Genomic DNA, 22440 nt, shown 5'->3' with positions numbered 1-22440 from the left:
GCTGCGTTTCCCCCCTCCTGATGCCTCCATTGTCCCCAGGGAACCCCATCCCCCGAGGCCTGGCCACTCGTTGGGGACCATGGGGCGAGACCTAATGCCTCCACCGTCCCTGCCGGCTCCCCGTGTCCTGCATTGCTTTTCCACATGGGGAGCTGCTAACATGCAGCTCCCCGTGTGGAAAAGCAATCTGGTTTGGATTTTGGAAGAGAGAGCAGGTTCCCCGCTCTCTCTTCCAAAATCCAAACCAGTGTTTGCTATGACAGGGCGGGAGCCGAGAGGCTGTCATAGCAAACAGCAGTGTCCCGGGGGTGGGCACCCCGGGACACTGCAGGAGCCGGCCCTGGGGGGTGGCGGTCCCCAGGGCCATCACAGGCTCCAGTAGGGGGGCCGTGTGGCCCCCTCCCAATCTGTACACAGCCCCGGGGAGGTGGTGGTCCCCGGGGCTCGTGGGTCCTTAACGGACTGATTAATTTATATATTAGTGCCCCGGGGAGGTGGCGGTCCCCAGGGCATGTGGGGGGCTCGAGCCCCCCCCACACAGGTATTTAGTTTTTTTTTAAAAGAAACCCCCGGGGGGTGGCGGTCCCTGGGGCTGCAGGGGGAGCAGTGTACCCTCCACAAATAATTAATCAATGCCCCGGGGGGTGGTGGTCCCCGGGGCTTGGGGGGCCTTTAAAGCCCCCCATACATTAAAAAAAGAAGCACCGGGTGGTGGCGGTCCCCAGGGCTGCGGGGGGGGGCTGCGTGCCCCTGCAAATATTTATAGAAAGCCCTGGGGTGGCAGTCCCCGGGGCTGCGGGGTTCCCCCTGTGCCCCCGCAATTCTTTTTCTTGCAGTGCCTCCAGGACTTGGCCCACCCGGGGTATAATTAATAACGAAGCGAGGGAGTCCGCACTTCAGTTTTTTAAAATTTTCGGTCAAATCCGCGGATCCTCCGCGCATCCCGCGATTAAAAAAATTAATATTTTTTTTGGCCCTGGGGGTCCTTGTGGGACCCCCTGAGCAGGCCTAGGGGTCAGGGTGTTTCTACCTTGCCCCCTTTTCCTGTTTTGCGCATTTGTTTTTCTGTTTTCTTGTGCCTCGGTTACAAGATGGCTGCCAACACTTTCTGGTTTGGAGTGTTGACAGCCAATTAGCATGGAGCTCGTGATCGGGAGGGTGCGTGGATCCACTGCGGCCATAGCTATCACTATATTTATTTCTTAATTTCTCAAAAACTACTCAACGGATTTACACCATTTTTAAAAAGGTCGCTTTCTCAGCCAAGCAGTACCTTTTTGCCAAATTTGGTATAATTCCGTTCAGCAGTTTTTGGTATAATCGTGTCTAAACTTTCCTATGGGAAATTGATTTTTTGACCTCTATTTTTTGATTTTCTCAGGAACTACTGAACGGATTTACACCATTTAAAACAAAGGTCTCTTTCTAAGCCAAGGGCTACCTTTTTGCAATATTTGGTGTAATTCCGTTCAGCAGTTTAGGCTGTAGCCTGTTCCAAAATTTCCTATGGGAAATAACATGGAGAAAACATGTTTTGGGACCCCCCTTTTTTTCTCAGCCCTCGCTTGACGAATCACCCCCAAACCTTCAGGATAGGAGCTGACCGGCGCGCCCACCAGTTTTAAAAATTTCGCGAAGATTTGTTATCCGGCGCCAAAGTTATTGGGAAAAGAATGTTACGAATTGCCTGTGGATAATAGGTCCTAACTATAACTACCTACTGGCGACCGCCAGTAGGTAATGTGTGTGTATATACATATTTGTGTATATATCTATATATTCACTGAAAAAAACAAAGGTTACAGAGACGTTATACTTAGGCTCATGCTTCACTCATACCAAACCAGGGAAATTCAGCAGTTATAGTTAGCTGAGCCAACTCCACTGGCTGATATTGTCCCGGGGACCCCATCCCCAGGGGCATGGCCTTTTGTTGGGGTCCGCTGGGGCCCCTCAAGGCCCCCTTCATCCTTGCTGGCTCCCCGCCTCCTGCGGGAGCCATCATTGCTATTGGACAGAGAGAGCTGCAAACATGCAGGTCCCTCTGACCAAAACCAATTCTTCTTCAATTCGTGGAAGTGAGAGCATTTTACATGCTCTGCATCCATGAAGGGGACCATAGTTTGCTAAGGCTACTACTGATCCCACCAAGCCATAGCTAACTGCAATGTCCCGGCGGCGGGCACCCTAGGACACTGCTGGAGCGTGGCGTCCCGAGGGCCATCTACTGCTCCATGATGGCCCCCTCCTACATTAATTAAGACCCGGGGATGTGCTGGTCGCCTGGCAGGTGGGGGGGGCTGGTAGAGATAGCAGATGGAGCGGCAGAGAGCCCCCAAAGCAACTCTGAGTTTGGCCATCTGCCACACTAGCCAAATGGGAGGCAGCCCTGCCGCTGTCCATCAGGAAAGTCTCAAAGCCTCTTGAGCTGGGACAGTTCACTCACTGCAGAGCTAGAGCCACCATGGCAGTGACAGCAGCAGCTGGTGAGGGAATCTTGTAAGAATATGCCACTCCCTACCCCTGAGCACAGTGATTTCTGGGACATTACCTTGCAACTGCTATCACAGATTGCCTGCGTTTGTCGCTCCCGAGACTACACCAATTTTGATGTGCGGGAACAAGTACCTGCAGCAGAATTGGAACAAAGAATTTACTATGAGAGGCACCAGAGAAAGGTAAGGTGTTGCATGGACCTGCAACCTACTATGCTTCTCACAATGTGTAAGTGACTCATTGCATTTGAATGTGATAGCTTGTGCACAACTTACCTCACTGGGTGCAGAGTTTTTGGCAAACTTCGCACTCCAAATGGAGAGCAGAGCAGGCAAAATCCACTAACTGTGCTGGCAGAATTGTGTTTACCACCCCCTTAGTAATAATAAGGTGTTGGTCTTGGGGACAGGGGTCATTGGTATAGGAACATTTTTTAAAGTATAATAAAAGTGGAATTAACTCCACTATGTGTGTGAACCACAAATCAGTAGGAAGTGCGCATTTGCTGACAACATAAACATAGCCTGGTGCCAGACTGATTCCATGCACCCCTGTAGGATATTTTGTCCCTTGGACCAGCTAAATCACAGTGCCACCATTAGCCCTATAAACACAGACTAGGAGCAAACAGTTCTGGCAACCACTGAACATGACAACTCTGTTCCCTCAAGAACCGTGGTAATGGACTTAAAACTTTTCGTTCAGTCACTCATGCTCACTTTTGCTCAGAGAAATATACAAAGAATACACTAAGGGGCATTTTCAATATTTATTGAACCATAGTGATTCTTGCATAAAAAAATATGAGCTGTGATGACTAATAGACAGAAGCAGATAAAAGTTATAATGAGTGTCAACAGAGTGAATAAACCAAAGAGTTCCTCCATCTTGTTGAGACAGCTTATATATGCATACATATAAAACATTATAACAATTGAAATACCCTTACAATGCTAACCCTAACATATGTGTCCAGGGTGTGAATGTATGGTCAACCAAGAAACCCCCTTCTGGATGAGCTAACTCCGTTACCTGTTGGGGAAGAGTGTAGGACCCCTTCTTGGTCTTGAACTGGACACCCCTAAATGAGATGTCAGTCAGCTGGTAGGCGAAAGATTTAGCATGCAGAGACTCCTCGAAGCCAGCAAAAGTGTCCCCTCTGGTTATGTTAGGAAACAAAAAACTATATATAGATAATGGCATCCTTGCCTTGGGCTGAGTTTGTGATCAAGCTACCATTGTTTGTGTTCCACAGATTGCTGCATAGCCATATGGATGTAATAATAAACACATTTGCATCATGCACGTGAGGGCCTCATACCTAATGCCAAGGAAGTGTGATAGTGAAACTCGAAAAGTGTTCCGGATTAGCAAGGGAGGTGCTTCCAAGAAACTAGTCCAAGTGTCACGAATATAAATATGTGTCAAAAGTCAATGTGGCAAAGAGAAGGCACCTTTAGGAAAGGATCATGTACATGTAAGAATGGCACTAATTCCTACTGGGCCTAACTTGGGCCACTCCTCGTACATCTGTTGGTTTAAGAAACTATCATAAATAATCCACTGCTATGTTAGCATATATAAAAGAAATGCTAACAGTTCTGTGAAATCAGGCACTCTTGCAATTAGGAGACTCAAGCATAAAGAAATTCCAATGTATAAAAATATAATAGCACTTAAAGGCAATTTAAAAACAAATTTGAAATTAAAACCAGGCTGAATCAACATTTCCCATCACATGGGAAGTCAGATGTTTAATTGTTCTGTATGGTAATTAAACATTGTTGTTCCGGGCATCCACAGACGATGTTGCCAAAGGAAAACTGCCGCGCAAATAAATAGAGTAGGTATGTTCCCATCCCACCCCACAGCAGCTGCTGAGGAAGAAAATACAGCAACCTGATGTTCCATTGAAACAGAGCTTAGATCCAAACCCCAAGTTGCGTAGGCAACCCAGCAGAGCTCATAAAATTCAGCCAAGAGCAGAGGTATTGGCATGGGACAGCTGTACAGATGGGCCTTCGGCTGGTCGACCGTCACATATGTGTTCCGAGGCTTAACCAATTGCAACCTCAAGCACAAGTCCAGGACACACTTGTAAGTGCACAAGAGGCAGTGGGGCACAGGCTGTTTGCAATGAAGCCATACAGACCAGAAAGAGAGAAAGCAATGCTCATCTGGTTCCTGAAGCAAAGGTATGCAAAATAAATGCACCATGCGTTCACGGCACAAACAGGCAATGAGGCAGTGCCAGCTCATTTGGTCTCGAATTGGGACATGTATTGCAGAGCAAAAATAATAAATCACTATCCCTGCAATTAGGATCAGGACCAGTGGAAGTCCTCCAAAAATGCTTCCAAGAACCGAGCTGATGAATTAAGGTATAAACCCTAAACACCATCTGGAAGGTGCTGAACAACCCAGATCCAATGCTTTAAAAAAAACTCTACAATTCCAGTTGTACTCGAGATGTTAAAAATATGCTGGACCAACTCCCCAAAACGTTGTGGGAAGTTAGTAAGGAGAAGCACCTGTATCTCTGAAGAGGAACTCCCCACCTGAAGTTCAAAGAACTCCATGACCCAAGTTAAGGCCACATCTTTTTTAAACAATAAGGCTATCAGTTTGCTCAGGGCTTCAAAGAGCACATTGGTAAGATTAATGGAAGGCCACAGAGTAATCTCCTTAACTGCACAGGCATGCAGAAACAGGTCTTGTGTGCAACATGTCACAATGGAAATTACGGTCGCTACATAGGCAACCCCTTGCTTCATTCCATAGCAACCCTGATCATTCAACATCACGTAACTCTCATTAGTGAGTAATCTGAAAGTCGGATGCATCACAGCCACCGGAGACCCTTTCAATCAGCCATACAGGTTTGCCGCAGACACATTACATGCCTCATGCAACAAAACCTTCCTGCATACTAGGGACCCACTTAGGGCCTAATTACAAGTTTAGCGGAGATGCACCAGGTGCACCACACCACCAAACCCATGGTGAGGCCGCCCATTAAATTAGGAGTTTACTCCTGTCTGGCAGGTTTTTTTTGGCGTTCCCACAGGCTCTGCAATGGGAACACCAAACGCAGTTCCTGCATTGCATGAACTGAAAAGTCCTGTTGTGCTGCCTGTGAGCATTCACAGGGCTCAGAGGCACTGTGTTTCCTATTTGCAAGGGTATGCATGGAGGAGGACCAGCCATGTAAACCCTGGTGGGGAGGAATCTACTTATGTGCTTGGCTGGACCACAGTAATCCCTCCAAACATATGGATGACTCCTGACTGCCGCAATACTGTTCCTTGGTGGCTCGTGCTGTGGCGGTCCCACTACCCATCTCATAATAAGGTGGTGGGAAGACCACCGCTGCAGAGCCCCTGTGGGTCAGGCAGTTTGTGGACTGACAGACTCGTAATCAGCCCCTTAAGGTTTTCTCCCAGTCTGAGCTGCTGAGGAAAACTTCAGTATGCTTATTCCTATACCAGAATGTGAAAGGGAGCTCCCATTGTTTATGTATGTACCCTTCATCCAACGCTTTATATATGCCCATTTATTGGTCTCTTAGACAGTACTGAAAGTGAAGGGTCAAAATTGGAAGTGTAATGTACCCATGGATTATCCAATCCGAGGATGCTATTTCTGCAACCGTGAAAGGAAATCTCTCTAGCTTCTCAATGTGTAACATAGTATATCTAGCATCTTTCTGTGTCATAGCTGTCTGTTGTTCTGAGATATGATACAGTGAGAACAGATTGGTGATGTTAATGTGCCTCCAGGGCACGTAGCCAGAGTGTAACATTTGTAGCGTAAAGCTCAACAATAGAATTGACCTAAACTGCAACTGCCCATGTTGTAATGCAGGCAAGCCTGGCTGAAACACATCTATTGTGGATGAGACAATGCCACCTAGGGAATACATTCTAGATGATAATGTAGTCATACTGTTGTCTACCACCGGCAGAGCCTGTTTTAAGGTGGCCCTGTCAATCTCACGCAGCATTTCAGCAACTTCTTTTGAGATGTTTTCTATATCTCGTTATAGACAGCATATAGGAAGCATTTCTGATGTGGTTTATGAGGACCTAAGAGCTAGTCTTGTAATTCAAAGTCATCTGATAAAAGGGACAAGTAGTTTTTCACCTGGGACAGTATTGAGGTTTGAAGTCAATCAAGGCACAATTTCCCAACACATTATGTCATTACAAAACACGAGTGTTCACTCTGCACATATCACATGTCAGGTCTGTTTTATGTTTCATAGGAACCTATCCTGATACTTGTTAGTGTCTAGTGGTCACACTGATCATCCCCTCAATTTGGGATCGAATTAGTTATGTCTACTCTTATACAGCAAATTGTCTATAGTGTTTTCATCATATGATGTTATTTGCTGCCAGTTGGCAAATCGTGTAAGAGTGTTAAACTGTGGCATGTACAAGTCTTTTATCTTGGCTAGGCCAAGACACATAGTCTGCTGCACAGTTTTGTTCAGGTTGTGGTATTAAGCAGGCCCTAAATAAATCCTCTGTTCCTTGAACCTGACAATCTTAAGTCCCATATATAGATTTAACATCTACCTTATCCCACCAAAAGTCAAACACTTGTACAGAGAGCTGGAAAAGAAAGGAAGTAGAATATATCAGCTTGGTGTCAGTTAACATATTTTTCTTTGCAGGCTATGGTGTAAGCCTATAATAAAATGAGGCTAAGTCAGATGTGTCATAACCAGAAAAATAATCAAACTTCTGTGCAAATGATTTTGAACTACCCTTTCGCTAGTGTAGGGCAATGCTCCCAATGAATAAAGTTGAAAACTTCACGAGGTGTACTAGCCTTGCTGAAATTTTCACCAAGGAGAAATCTCTTTGTTCACAGTGTGATGATGCACGTGGTTTCAGAACCAAGCTCACTGTGTGTACTGCAGAGCGTTCTGGGACAAAGTGTCCATTCAGGAGAAGGAAGAACACGTCACAAAACCAATCCAGACAATTAGTAAAAGCACTGCAACAGTAAACCCAAGGAAAAACAAAGTATGTTCGTTTCTTACAATTGAAAACATGCACCTTTAGTTTGAACATCAGTGGTCGTGGGGGCTATGGAACGTCTGATGAGTCAAAGGAGAAGTCATCAAAATCAATCAAGTATCGAGACACCATCTGGTCTATCTTGGGCAGCTCAGCAGACTGGTACAAGTGTGACAAAGTTTCGATCTATGGTCTATTACTATAGACCTTGTTTACCGCTGGATTCTGAATTGAAATCTGTGTTTCTGAACTTTTAGATTACACAGTAGTTGTATTTTTGAAACAGATAGAAGGCATACTTCACTGTTGTTCATTGTCGTTTCATGTTGTACAGAACAGGCTTCATTTGCAAGTAAAGCTTCCATCTGAACCTCCTGTGTGGCAGTGAGAGGAGATTGGTAGCTACCAGGAGTCCATGCAGCTTACAGTTGAGAATTGGCCACATAGTATAGTCTGATCAGATTAATCGACACAAACTTTTTGTCTCGCCGTCCAGCAAGAAGCAGCGGAAATATGGTGTGTGCACCTTCAACAGACAAGATGGGCACAGGTGATCTGAAAGATGATCCAAACTCATTTTTGTCCACAATCATTTCTCTGATCAGATCCTAGATCTTCAGAATCCAGTTGATTCTTGTCTGAACAACCTTTATTTCTCAAATTGCAGTGCATTTTACTTGGATGTTGCTTTGTCCGTCCCAAAATTCATTCAATTCTTTTAAAACAGCCAAATGTTCTTTGATGTCAAAGGGTGTTTTAACCACCACTGTGCTGGCACTTTTGACATCTGGGACTCCCATCTTAACCCCAAACAGGATCTCATAAGGAGTCTAACCACCAAGGAACTTTCTTGGCATGTTATTCAAAGCCCTCTGGACCACATATAGGTGATGAATCCAACTGCTGTTAAAGACTGCTTTAAAATCCCAGTTTTTACTCTCCATAACCGCGTTTTCCTTGGGATGGTATGGAGATGGGAAATGTAGAGTCACACCCACATTTTATGGCGTCTTTGTAAACCCGAGAGCTAAATGCCAGACCCACATCGGGATGTAATGTGTCAACTGCATATGTCCTGATAAACATTTGCAGATACTTTATAATATTTTGGGCATCAGCCGATCATTGTGGCCATACCCACGGGAATTGAGAGCATGAATCTACTGCCACCAAGATGTACTTGTCAGCCTCATCCAATGATAGGGGGCTGTAGTGGTCCAAATATACACAAGCCAAAGGCATGTTAGAAATAAAAAGAGGTGTCTGGGGTGGGCGCACTACAATGGAACTTCTCATCTGCTGACAGATGTCACATCTCAGGAAAAAGTCCGTGGTCTGTTTGTAAAGACCCAGCCAACAGCAGTGTTGCTGTAATCGAGAAATCACAGCAGCCCCCCCTGCATGTGACGAAGCCATACCCTCATGTGTTGGCAGTATTAGTCTTAGTCTGCTATTACTATTTGGTATTACTCTGTCCCTCACTCCTGGAATCTGAGCATACATTATGTTTTTTGCATCTAACTTGTAGGAGTACTTCAGTAGAAAACCTTTCGGTAAGTGTGTGTCATTGCACACAGCATTGATGGCCTGCCTCTGTCTAATCTCATGCTGGAAGGAGTTCACAGTAATTGTGGCAGTGCAAGCCATTGCCTTTGCTGCCTCATTGGCCAATGAATTCCCTACAACGTGCACACCAATACATTGGTGACTCAACTTTTGAATGCCATGAGACTGTGGCAAGCATTCTTTCATCTTTGCCACTTGTTCACAAAGCAACACATGCTTCACTGTGCAGCCTTTTGAATCCCTGAATCCATTCTGGATCCAATAATGAAGATACTCATTATATGACTGCACACAGTAATACAAATCACACACACAGGTTGTGGGAAATCTGGCATCTTTATTCTGTTGTGATTGTACTGGAGCCTTAGGTTCTGCACGCTGTGTCATGGATTCACCTAGTGACTACGTTTAGGTTTTCTCAGGACGGAAGGTTCCATCATGCATAATCCCTTTTACGAATCACTGACATAATATCAAGAGTCAAAATATCGACCTACAGAAATATCGACGCAAAATTATCGAATTCAAGAATATTGGCATCCTATCTACATTATGGTAAGTACAAAAATATCGGAAAAAAATATTGATGTCAAAAATATCGTTGTGAAAAATAAAAAAAATTAAGTTACAAAAATAATGTAAAATAGAGTAAATAATACATATAAATAAAATAAACATAGTTAACAATATTTTAAAATGTTTAAAAATTATAAGTAATATATAATGTAAAAATAAATTAAACATATACATACAAAATATAATATACATACATACATAATAATATTTTTTAATGATTATTTTAAAAACTTACAAATTGTTTATAAAATACAAATACATCTATACAAATAAAACAGTAATATACATAAAATTAAATAAATATATATAACAAATTTAAAAAATTACAATAATTGTTAATCTTTTTAAAATTAATGATATATTACATTAACTACAATAATGCAAAAATCATTAGACAGCGGAGGGAATAAAATTACTATTCCAACTCCAAACAGTGCAACAGTAGGGAAAATGTTGAATAGTGTAAGGGTAAAACTTACCATTCCCACTCCAGTGAGTGCAACAGTAGGGAAAGTGTTGGATAGTGTTAGGGTTAAAATTACTATTCGAACTCCAGTGAGTGTAACAGTGTGGAAAACGTAGGATAGTATAGGTATTAAATTAACATACGTATTAATTAAATAGTTTCTGTAAAATAAATAAAATATAAAAAATTAAATAATTAACAAACAAATTAATAATAAATACCAATAAAATTAAATTAATATTTACTTAAGTAACATTAAATTAGTTCCCACCGTATTCCCCGATAAATGCACAACCCGCTATATGTACAAAATAACACAAGTTATTTAATTATCAATTAATCATTTAATAACAATTATTTACCAATGAAAAATGAATGAACAATACATTAATAATCAATACCAATTAATAAAAATTAAAATATACTTAATTATAATAAATTACTTCCCACCCTATTCCCCTATTCCCCTATAAACCCACAACCCACAACACATACAAAATTACACATTTAATGTAATTATCAATTAATCAATTAATAAAAATCAATTATTAATTAACAATAAATGAATTAACGATAACAATACATGAAAAATACATTAATTATAATTAATTTGATTATAAATTAATCAATTAATAAGAATTAATTATCAATTCATAATTGATTAGCAATAAATTAATAATCAATAACAATGAATAAAAACCATTCATTAATTAATTATAATTAAATTACTTCCCACCCTATTCCCCTATAAACCCACAACCTACTCTGAAACTAAAACGCAAAATTACTTAAAAATAAAATTACTAATTTCTAAACATTTAATACATATATTTAAAAATAATTAAAAAACATTAGAAAAAATATTAAACATATACATATAAAATACACACTCAAATACATAACACTAATATGAATATCGATATTATTAACAACAATATTTTTGCTAACGATATTACTTACTTTGATATTTCATACTTCGATATTACTTACTTCGATATTAAAAAACGATATTACTTACCTTAAGGTCGATATTCTGATCACCGATAGTCTTGACATCGATATTCTGTCCCTAAGACATTTAAAACTCGATATTATTGTAGGTCGATAATAAAAACTCGATATTATGTCTGCCTACCCCCTTTTACAACACCGTTTGTAGCTGAATATTGCTGTTTTGTCCCCAGGGCAATTGTACAGAAAAATCAGTGTAAATGATGTAGTCATAGTGATCTAGAGGCATTATTTTGTTAATTAAAGGACATTCTTGCTAGTACTGCAGCAATGTTTGTGTTTGAGTCAAATCTGCAGTCCAATTGTGTTGCAGTCAGGGAGTTTGCCCATTGTAGCCATCTTGGATGCAGAACTTTTGCATTCGGTATGCTAGCTCTTGCAACCCCCTCTAGAGTTGATAACGGTGTCATGACAATAACTTGTTTCCTTTGCACGCTCTCTCACTACAACAGCCTGGACTGCTGCCAGAATTTTTCTGTCGGTGCAAACCGCAATTCAGCATTTGTATACGGATGCAATATATATTAAATCGTTATGTCACCTTCATTGAACGTGACATATATGTAGGCTGATGTCCCCACGATTACATGGATCACCAGGTTTGCTGTGTTTACACATATGTGTAAATGTTTGGAAGCTATCAAATCAGCTTGGATGGAATGCAACATTTCCATTTGTTCTTCTGTCTAAAGTGTCCGTAAAATGTCTGGACAATTTAAGTCATGAAAGGTCTACCTGTTCTGCATAATCAGGAGTGTTTGTCATGTCAAAAGTTAGGAATCCCAATATGGATTGTAAACTTTTTACGTGGTTGGTGGTTGGAGCAATGCACATTTTTTTTTTAAATGAGTTCCCAGGCTCTTGCCTTCACTTGACAGCTCCATCAAGTCATCTTCTGTTAAATATATGTCATCGACATATGACAATGCCTGATCATCAAAGTTCTCAAGCAATTCTGTGACTCTGGCTGAAAACAGCCCAGGCTATTCTTATACCCTTGTAGTAATTGTTTCTGAGAGCCTAGCACCATGAAGGAAGTCAAATACCTTCTTTCAGGGGCTATATTCTGGCTGCAAAATCTATTTAAGTTATCTATTGTTGTTTTATATTTCTTCCACACAATGTTATTCATTTGTTATTCATTTGTGCAGCACTGTGTGCATTTTGCACTGTGAACGTTCGAGTAGCTGTGTCCAAATGTCTGTAATCTCATACTAGTAAGTATGATTGATCTGGTTTTACAACTGGAAACAGGGGATTATTAATTGATGAGGTGCAACTTTCAACTAAACCTTGATATTCAAGTTGTTCTAGGATTTCCCTCACTTGTTGTTTTGGTTCAGTTTTTATTGTGTATTGTCTTTGAGCTTGTGGGGATGTCCTCAATGGTATATCAGGTGAGCCATCAACCCACCCCACATGGTTGCCGTATAACACAGGAACTAGCGCTGAAGCCCTCTCCCTGGCATATGATAGTTTAATTAATTCTGGAACGAGGGCGGAGTAAGCCAGCAAAATTACAGTTTCTCCTTTTGGGCAACCCATTACTAAGTCAGATGGTCAATCTTTCTTGGCCAGTAAGATATCATAACACTGAGTGACCTCCTCCCACAAGAAGACATTCAAACATGGCTGCAATTCTCACAACCGATGATAGACGCCTAACTTATCTGGTGTTTCTACTGTTTCTATTAGGTTTGGGAAACTATTGTGACTTCTGGCGCACTGTCCAACATTGTCAATGCCAATTTCCTATTCAGAAGCAGAGTCCTCAAACTCCGGGGCATGCCTGACTTTTAGTACGGCTACTTTCTTCTTTTCAAATTGAGCTTTTGATATTTTAGGTTTGGTATCCTGTTTCATTATGAATTCAGATGAGTGTTGTGAGTCCTTTCTTTCTTTCATGTGCTCTTCTGGTCTCGTCTCTGACTGTCCTCCTCTCCCCGAGCACCTGTAGAATGAATCCTGAAAGAAACACGAGGAACGTGTATCAGTATCTGATACGTTAGATAGTTTAACATTATCCTGGTTACTTCTGTTGGTACGGTTTTCGATAGATTCATGTGTTGGTGACCCACCTCGTGATTGAGTTTTTTATTTATTTTTCTTATTGTTCCACTTCTTCTTTCTGGTATGTAGTGCCGCAATGCCCAATCTCCTACTAGGGGAAGCAACTATTAGTATCCAATGCTTTTCCTGTCGGCCCGTATAGGGACATACTGCTTCAAGCTAGGATTTTTTGTGCAATCCAAAAATTAATTTTTTCCATTTTGGTGGGTATTTCTCCCATTATTGCATTCAATGTTTGAGGGCTAATGCCTGCTGTAGCTAACTGTGGTGTAACAGCTTGAACAGCCTTCACAGGTGCATTACAAATTGTGTAAGCTTTCTGTATATTTTTACTAGGTTATTGTATAATCCTCGTATCTGGTCTGCGGTCAGATGATCAACATTGGGATGTGGTGTGTAACTGGCTAAGACTGGTCATGTTGCCCCCTCTTTGCTGAGTTAGCCCAGTCTCACGTCTTGTATACTATGGGGGAAGGGCACCTTTAAACCAATTGGTATGTTCAAGGTATGTTAGAGGAATTTCTAGCTTCTCATATGCAGTATATTCTACAGGTATTTCACCTACTTCATATTCGTGAAATAGCTGTGTAGCATCCTCTGCAGCAGGGAATTGGACCCAAGATTAAAATACCTCTGTCCTAAATGCTTTGTGTGCCTCTACCATAAAGGTAATCTCCACACCCTCTAGGGTGAGGGCATGTTGTAGCAGTTTTTGAGTGACTGCGTGCCTGCAGTTTTCAGAAATATTTTGTGCCATGGTATTTTAAGAAATGGATAATAATATTTGACTAACACAATACATAGGGTAATCTCCTCAGCGGAGGAGAATGTTCCCTAATACCAAGGACGTCTCTGGTTTTAAAAGGTTATAGGGATCGTTGAGGAATCATGATTGAACTACTCAGTTGATCCATACAAAATATAAAACCAACCAATTCTGGCGATGCCACGTCATGTAGTTTCCACAAATAGGTAGAAAATGCAAATATGACAAAAACCTAGGAAGGTGCCAGAATGTTTACATGTACCCCCATAGAATATGTTGTCCCTTGGACCAGCTAGCTCACAGTACCACCGTTAGCCCCCCTAAACCTCTACAGTGAGCAAACAGTTCTGGCAACCACTGAACATGACAACTCTGTTTCCTCAGAAACAGTAGTGATGGACTTAGAACTTTTTGATCAATCACTCGTGCTCTGTTTTGCTCAGAGAAATATACAAAGAATTAACAAAGGGATGTTTTCAATATTTATTGAAATATGAGCTGCGATGATGAATAGACAGATGCAGAAAACATTTATAATGAGGGTCAACAAAGTGAATAAAAACAAAGAGTTGCAGTGTCTTGTTGAGACAGCTTTTATATGCATACATAGAAAAGATAATAGAAATCAAACGTAATCCTATGATACTCACTCTAACATACGTGTCTAGGGTGGAAATGTATGGTCTGCCAAGAAAACCCCCTTCTGGAGGATGTAACTAATTTACCTATTGGTTAACAGTATAGGACCCTGTCTTGGTCTCAAACTGGACACCACTCACAGAGATGTCAGTCAGCTGATAGGCGAGAGAATCAGCATGCAGATGCACCTCAAAGTCAGTAGAAGTGCCTCCTCTGATTATGTTAGGAAACAAAAGGCTTTATATAGAAATTGGTATCCTTGACTCAAACTAAGATTGCAAATAGGCTACCATTGTTTGTGTTCTACAGATAACTGCGTCACCATATGGATGTAGTAATGAACAGATTTGTATTGCGCATGTGAGGGCCTTATACCTAATGCCAAGGCAGTGTGATAGTGTTCTCACAAAGTGTTCTGTGTCAGCAAGATCGGTGCTTCCAAATGTGTGTCAAAAGTCGATGTGGCAGAGGGAAGGCAACTTTAAGGAAGGATTGTGTACATTTAAGAGTGCCACTAATTCCTACCGGGCCTAACTTTGGCATATGACACTACCTTTCTAAATAGTTCACATCTGCGAAATGCCATTGGTTGATATCAACAGCTGAAGGCAGTGCCTAAAGCCAGCTGAACCACAGTAGCCACTGTCTAAAAGTGTCTGTCTGAAAGCCCTTTTCTGTCTCTATATGGCTTTACATGTGTGTGTGTACACATGTATTTTGTGTTGTGCGTTGGTTTTGAATGAGTTACACAATATTGTGAGAGCTCAGCTTGGCATTAGTGGATAAATAGGTCATCCTGGGATTATAAAGATGGAGAACTAAAGTTCATGCTAGTAGAGGGTAAAAGGTAGCTGCGTATAATGTGGTGAGAGCTCAGCTTGGTATTCATAGGGGAAACTTTGCCTTAGTCGAGGCTAGCTCAGCTTGGTGTTAGTTGGCAGTGAGAGCAGAGCTTGAGGTTACCAGTGGAAGAGCTCAGTTTTGTGTTAGTTGCAGGAGGGCAGAGCTTGGTGTTAATAGGTAGGAACCTCAGCTTGGTGCTACTAATGTGAGAGCTGGGCTTGGTATTAGATGGAGGACGTTGATAGGGGGAGAGTTCATCTTGTAATTAGATGCAAAATGAAGCATCTTATTTTTAATAGGAGGTTAGTTCAGTTTAGTGTCAATAGGGGCGGAACAGAGCTTAGGGTAAGTGGGGGATAAAACAGCCTGGTGTAGGATGCAGGAGGGAACAGCTTATTGTTAATAGGGGATAGCTGAGATTAGTGTTAGTAAGGGAACAGCTCAGCTTTTTACTAATAGGGGGGTAGCTCAACTTGCTGTTAATAGAAATAGAGCTCACATTGGTGCTAATAGGGGAAAACTCAGCTTGTGTTAGTAGTGATAAAGTACAGGTTGGTTGGAGAAGAGCTCAGACTGATGAAAATGTTCTGCGGCACTCTGGTGCCTTTTTTCTTCGCTCGCACTATAAAAACATTATATTCATACATGCAGACATACCATTTAGTAGGAGAAAAGCGCAGCTTGTTAATACGGGAAGGGTCAGCTTGTTGTTGGTAGTGATGGAATGTTGAGCTTGTTATTATTGTAGGAGAGTAGGCATCTGGATGTTAGCTCTGGAAAAGTTTGCTTTGGTTGAATCAGAGAGGGTTTGATTTTAATAGTCAGGAGTGTACAAATCAGCTCAGCCTTGAGTTAGAGATGGAGACTCAACTTGGAGATACCTCAAGCTAGCTGCAGTAAGTTACAGAAATCACCTTGGTATTAATAGGAATGACTTCAGCTTGGCGTTAGCAGCTCGATTGAGCAAGCTAAGGTTTTTTGTGCCATTCCTGATTTGTTTATGGTCCAAAACCAAAGTTCGGTAGATGAATCATACTGAAAAGGAAACAACAGTTTGATGACCCACCTTTAAGACATATACCTTTTTTTTTTATTCTTTACTAAAAAACACAAAAGGAAAGCTATACATGTAAGACCCAGGGCCAGATGTAGAACCGTTTTTTGCAGCTGCAAAAGGGAGATCGGCCCGTTTGCGGCGGCAAAAAATGTTTCAGGCATGTACAAATGCTATTTTGCAAGTCATTGACTCACAAAATAGCATTTGCGACTATCGCTATTAGGAAGGGGCGTCCGTTCCTAATAGCGAGTCACCATGCCATGTACCGTTGTTTTGCAACAGCATTTGCGGCTGCAAAACACTCGCAGTTCACCACCTACTACATGTAGGTGGTAATCCACTCACAAACAGGAAGGGGCCCATGGGGGACCACTTCCCCTTTGTGAATGGGTGCGTAAATATTTTTTAAGGGCAGGCAGTGGTCCCAGGGACCGCATACAGTGTCTGATACACTGTTGTATATTAAGTTTAGTGAGTCGCAAATTGTGAGTCACAATTTTGCACAATCTGCGACTCGCTAAACTTAATGGTCATACAACTGGCCCCCAGAGTCTGTCGTACACATAGCTCAGTAAACATCACTTCATAAACTCACCTACTGCTATGCAAACCAAGAAGAAGATGGCGCTGGCAGCGAAGAACCTCATGATGACAAAGAGGATGGAGTTGGCTGTGCAGACCTTGTGACTTGAGCTCTTTCTGCTCTAGATTCTCTTCTGCAGGGTTAAATAGGCAGCTCTCCTTTTCTCGGGGTGGGTTTGAGGAGGTCACATGACTCAGTAATGTTGATCTGGTTGGTCACACTTGGCTTTCTTAACTCCCCCTCTTCTTCCTCCACCTCATCCTGCTGCCCTGATGTGTCAAGGAGAAGGACTCAAGTGATGAATGGTCCTGCATTGAAATGCAGATGCCTTAGCTCCTCATAGCCCCTGCATCAATCATTTCTCCCATTAATGTTCAAAATGAAAGTCTCTTCAAACCTGTCTTGAATCTGAGACTATCCTAAACCCTCTTAAAAAGTGAACCGTTCTCCTCCAGGTCCCACGGATGCAGAAGCTCTGATAGGCTGTGCAGCGACGGCCACTGTGTTCTGCTTTCATAAAAGAATTAGTCTCCTTGGAAGGTTTAGCTCATTTGCATAAGTGTCAGGGTCAATAAAATGTTGCCAATTGGCTGTGGCTCCTGTGGGGACAGCTTTGAAGCAATGACACTTCTCATTCGACTCTTTGCCTCTAGGAAGCCTCTCTGGATGATGCATGTTTAATAATGCATTGGGATACATTTACCTTCTGCCAACCAGGAAATGGTGTCATTTAATAGCTCAGTCATGAAAATCCCTTTCGATATGCCTTTGGGACATCTGAACGGTTTGCTCTGGTACGAGCTGCCCTCATACCATGTACACTGTACAGCACAGAGTGTTTATGCCCTGGACAAAAATAGGGACAGGCAAATCTGTAAATAATATTTTTCTTTTGAAACACCATCGATCCATTAACAAAAAACATGTTTTCAGCTGTTTTCTTTAACTGCGTGCCACTTTCTTGTTATCATAAAGTAGCGGCCTAAGACTTTGACCAATGCAAAAACAACTATTGATGGAAAGAATGCAGAACAATGTCATACATTCACCCCAGTACAGAGATCTGGGCCTAAATCCATCGTTTTTTTGCTCACCATGCCATTCCAGTTTGAACCCAGCCATATGCAAATCAGTCTTGACCCTGTGCCCCATGGGAACAGTCCAGCCCGAACTGCCAAGCCAGGTCCTCCCTGGACTGGAAACAAGCATCCTAGGACCGGTTTCGGGCTTTCAGCCCTCGTCAGCCAGGATAGCTTGATTCCAGTGGCATGGAGAGCAAGGGACTCACGTCTGAGCATACCCTTCCCACTCGGGGTGACAAATGCAAAAACAACTATTGATGGACAGAATGCAGAACAATGTCATACATTCACCCCAGTACAGAGATCTGGGCCTAAATCCATCGTTTTTTTGCTCACCATGCCATTCCAGTTTGAACCCAGCCATATGCAAATCAGTCTTGACCCTGTGCCCCATGGGAACAGTCCAGCCCGAACTGCCAAGCCAGGTCCTCCCTGGACTGGAAACAAGCATCCTAGGACCGGTTTCGGGCTTTCAGCCCTCGTCAGCCAGGATAGCTTGATTCCAGTGGCATGGAGAGCAAGGGACTCACGTCTGAGCATACCCTTCCCACTCGGGGTGACAAATGCAAAAACAACTATTGATGGACAGAATGCAGAACAATGTCATACATTCACCCCAGTACAGAGATCTGGGCCTAAATCCATCGTTTTTTTGCTCACCATGCCATTCCAGTTTGAACCCAGCCATATGCAAATCAGTCTTGACCCTGTGCCCCATGGGAACAGTCCAGCCCGAACTGCCAAGCCAGGTCCTCCCTGGACTGGAAACAAGCATCCTAGGACCGGTTTCAGGCTTTCAGCCCTCGTCAGCCAGGATAGCTTGATTCCAGTGGCATGGAGAGCAAGGGACTCACGTCTGAGCATACCCTTCCCACTCGGGGTGACAAATGCAAAAACAACTATTGATGGACAGAATGCAGAACAATGTCATACATTCACCCCAGTACAGAGATCTGGGCCTAAATCCATCGTTTTTTTGCTCACCATGCCATTCCAGTTTGAACCCAGCCATATGCAAATCAGTCTTGACCCTGTGCCCCATGGGAACAGTCCAGCCCGAACTGCCAAGCCAGGTCCTCCCTGGACTGGAAACAAGCATCCTAGGACCGGTTTCGGGCTTTCAGCCATCGTCAGCCAGGATAGCTTGATTCCAGTGGCATGGAGAGCAAGGGACTCACGTCTGAGCATACCCTTCCCACTCGGGGTGACAAATGCATGGCCATGTCTAAACTGGGGTGGTGTAGTGGGCAAAAGAACAATGGATTTAACCCAGATCTCTTGACTGGGGGAGAATGTATGCATTGTCAGCATTCCGTCCATCATTTGTTTGTTGTAAGACTTTGACCAAGCTTTTTAGATCACCAGCAATTCAAACAGTATCCCCTGGTTAACTTACTTTTATCCATCTAACAGATGTCTGCTAGAGTTCTACATCCTTCTTTGTGTCAAGATTAAAAGCATGCATATTTAAAAGAGGTGACATTGTGCTCCTTTATCTGCTTGTCCAGTGACAAGAGAATGAAAACCAGTGCTCAAATCAGCAGCTCTAGAAAAAAATCATTTTAAATACAATAGGTAGAATGTTTACACCAAATAGGCCAATTTTGGATAGAGGGTTCATCAACTTGTGAGGATTGGGACGGGTAACTGGGTATGCCTTGCCAGGATAGTGACACAAACTTTACACAAACTGGAGCCTCTGTAAAGGTATGATGGAAACGCAAACTGGTACGTGGGACTCTCCCCTCCAACATGCTGCTGGGCATTATGTTGGCAGGGTCTGTGACTGACAGGCAAGGGCATCAAGGGGCTCCATTAAGCAACAGGGTCAGTTGCAGGGTGAACTGAGTAAGTTGTCAATCCGCGAAAGGGTGTGGTGGCGCCACAGTGGGCACAATTCATATAATTTCCAAACCAGATCAGGAGTGCATACTCGTGCACAGCAGCACATGCGGTAGTATTATCAGTTGCCCTTGGTAGAAACTTATTTGGGGGCCCCTGTTTGGAACAGCTTTGAATTTGATACAGTCCAGCTCTTTCATGCCCACTTTGGGAAGTTACTGACAGTGCACGGGCATACTCTTCCAATTTCTAAATGTGATTCCATACAATATTCGGGGGTGGTGACATGTTTGCAATACGGTAACACAGCAGCAGCTCACTAATAGTAATAAAAAAAATAGGTGGCTCTACCAACTAGCATATAGGAGGTTCTGCTTTGATCTAAAAGGAACCTTTTAGTGATGCCGTAAGGGTGGAACACATGGCCCAAGCGGCGCATGGTGAAACTTTGCAGGGAGGCATACTGGGCTCGGGAATTGGAGCGCTGTGGGTCGGTAGTGCGACCGTTGGTGTTAGTTTTTCTCTCACAGGTTGAGAAGAATAAAAAGAGACTTGTACTTGGTTGGCGCGAATTTGATAAGGGACTGTGTTCTTCGCAAGCACATGTGCCACCTGTTTTAGTAAAAGACAAAATATCTACTTTCTACTACTCGACTCTTATCTCTGTAGAAAGTCTTGCATTGGCTCTATGGGCCGAGCAAAGCATTTATGTAAGAAATAACCAATGTATGGATGAATAATTGAATAAAGGTTGAATCCCTGATGCCTGTGATTGAACTAAGTCTTCAGCCTGTCCTAGGCATCCTCTTCCGTGTACTGGCAATTACCCCCAGGAACTGGATCCCGTATTAAGGGGTGTAAAAAGGGTCTTCTTGTTCTCGCTGTTACAACATTGAGAATGCGAAGGAAGAGGGTTGTTCTGGGATGCCTCTGCCGCATTCTTTCACTTTCTTCTTATTCCGTCTTAAATAGGAAATGTTTGTGAAATGCAGGCTCGGTTTCCAGGTCCAAGTGAACGGAATGCATGCCTTTCTTCCCCCTCGAAGTCAGCTATATTGTATTTTTGGTTGGTGAGATGTACAATTACAAATCTTACCTGTCTGGGCTCTGCCTCTGGCCACCCCCAGAAAAGGATAGATGTGTGGGAAGAAGCACCTGAGCGATGCAAGGATGCGTGGATGAAGGAAGGTTTGTCTCAAAATGCTCGTTGGGTGGGAGGTCCTCGCCGCACGTGAGACACCTACACATTGAGGCTACATAAAGAAAGAACAATTAGTCAGTCGTACACTGGAGCGCAGGAAAAAGTGATTTTGAATGATACTGCTGCTTTGCATTCGCCTCTTTACAGCTGTTAGTGGCACACGATAGCCGACTTCAGTCGTATCAGCGTCCGATCGCCAAAGCAGATGAAGCAGGCACCATGAGGAATCACTAGCAGGAAACAACGCAAGTAGTCCCTAAAGGAAGACATAACCAGCTACAGCGCCAGTAAACTGTAGTTGGTCGGTGCTGCTCAGCAAAAACCGGAAATGACGTGTCGGCTGCACTAACCATTAAGGAGTCGGGAAAGCTAAGTAATGGAGAACTGTACCAATGGCAAGCTGCAGGTGGGTTTCCACTCATTACAGTGTTTACTTTAGCTCTTGCGGCAGCGCATGCGCGCTGCTTATGCTCGACCTAAAAACAGAGTAGCAGGGCTCTTTTGATACTTTGAACAGTACCATACCACAGCACAAGTACCTCTTATGTGTTCCATTTATCACATAGCTACTGACTGATAAGATGCTATCAGCAGAGATCAGTACACTAAACAAACAGATATACATTCAGATGTGAATGATGTCACCAGAAAAAGTCCATTAAGTGCCGTATCAATTAAACATTCGGGGTCTGATTTTTTATCTTGGGGTATAGGTACTCTCAATGGTGATGGACTACCTCTAACGCCAAGATAATGATCCACTGCAGATTTTCATGCAGGAGAAACATAGGTTTGGCTACAGTGATGACTACTCCATCACTGCCAGAGCCAAGCCTCCCCAAAGGCCAGACGGAGTAGGGTCAGTCGGAGACAAGGCTTTATGTTCCTCCACACAGTTTTTTGAAACATAAAAAAATAAAACTAATTGGTCCAAGGCTGCATGAAGTTGACGCAGCCCTGCGCCAAACAAAAGAATTCATTGCAGGAACCCCCATGACAGCTGTTCTTGTCAATTTATTATAATTGACTGCCTGCTTGGAGGTAATTTTTAAATAAAGTGGGCAGTCAGTCCAACTGGGGGACAAAGAAATATACTCAGTTCTCTTGGGAGAACAATGGGCCATCCGCCGAATTATAATTAGTGTCCTTAGTTCTGTCCAAGCCGGAAACGCAATCCTAGGCAGGTTAAGTCAGATGGACACTTAAAATTAACCT

General features: G+C 42.7%; 1 protein-coding gene across 1 annotated transcript in view; it reads right to left on the bottom strand.

Moving 5' to 3' along the window:
* LOC146808862 (phospholipase A2 inhibitor and Ly6/PLAUR domain-containing protein-like) overlaps positions 1–17164 on the bottom strand; it is an 88805-nt gene extending 71641 nt beyond the window's left edge. Inside the window, exon 1 of the mRNA XM_085614793.1 lies at positions 17113–17164. Coding sequence (XP_085470919.1) covers positions 17113–17164 — 52 coding nt within the window. The remainder of the gene's footprint in view (positions 1–17112) is intronic.
* Between the last annotated feature and the right edge of the window lie 5276 nt (positions 17165–22440).

The sequence above is a fragment of the Triturus cristatus genome, chromosome 7 (assembly GCF_964204655.1).
Source record: "Triturus cristatus chromosome 7, aTriCri1.1, whole genome shotgun sequence".
NCBI lineage: Eukaryota > Metazoa > Chordata > Amphibia > Caudata > Salamandridae > Triturus > Triturus cristatus.
Note: the sequence above shows the minus strand (reverse complement) of the source record. Positions and strands in the feature narration are given on the sequence as shown.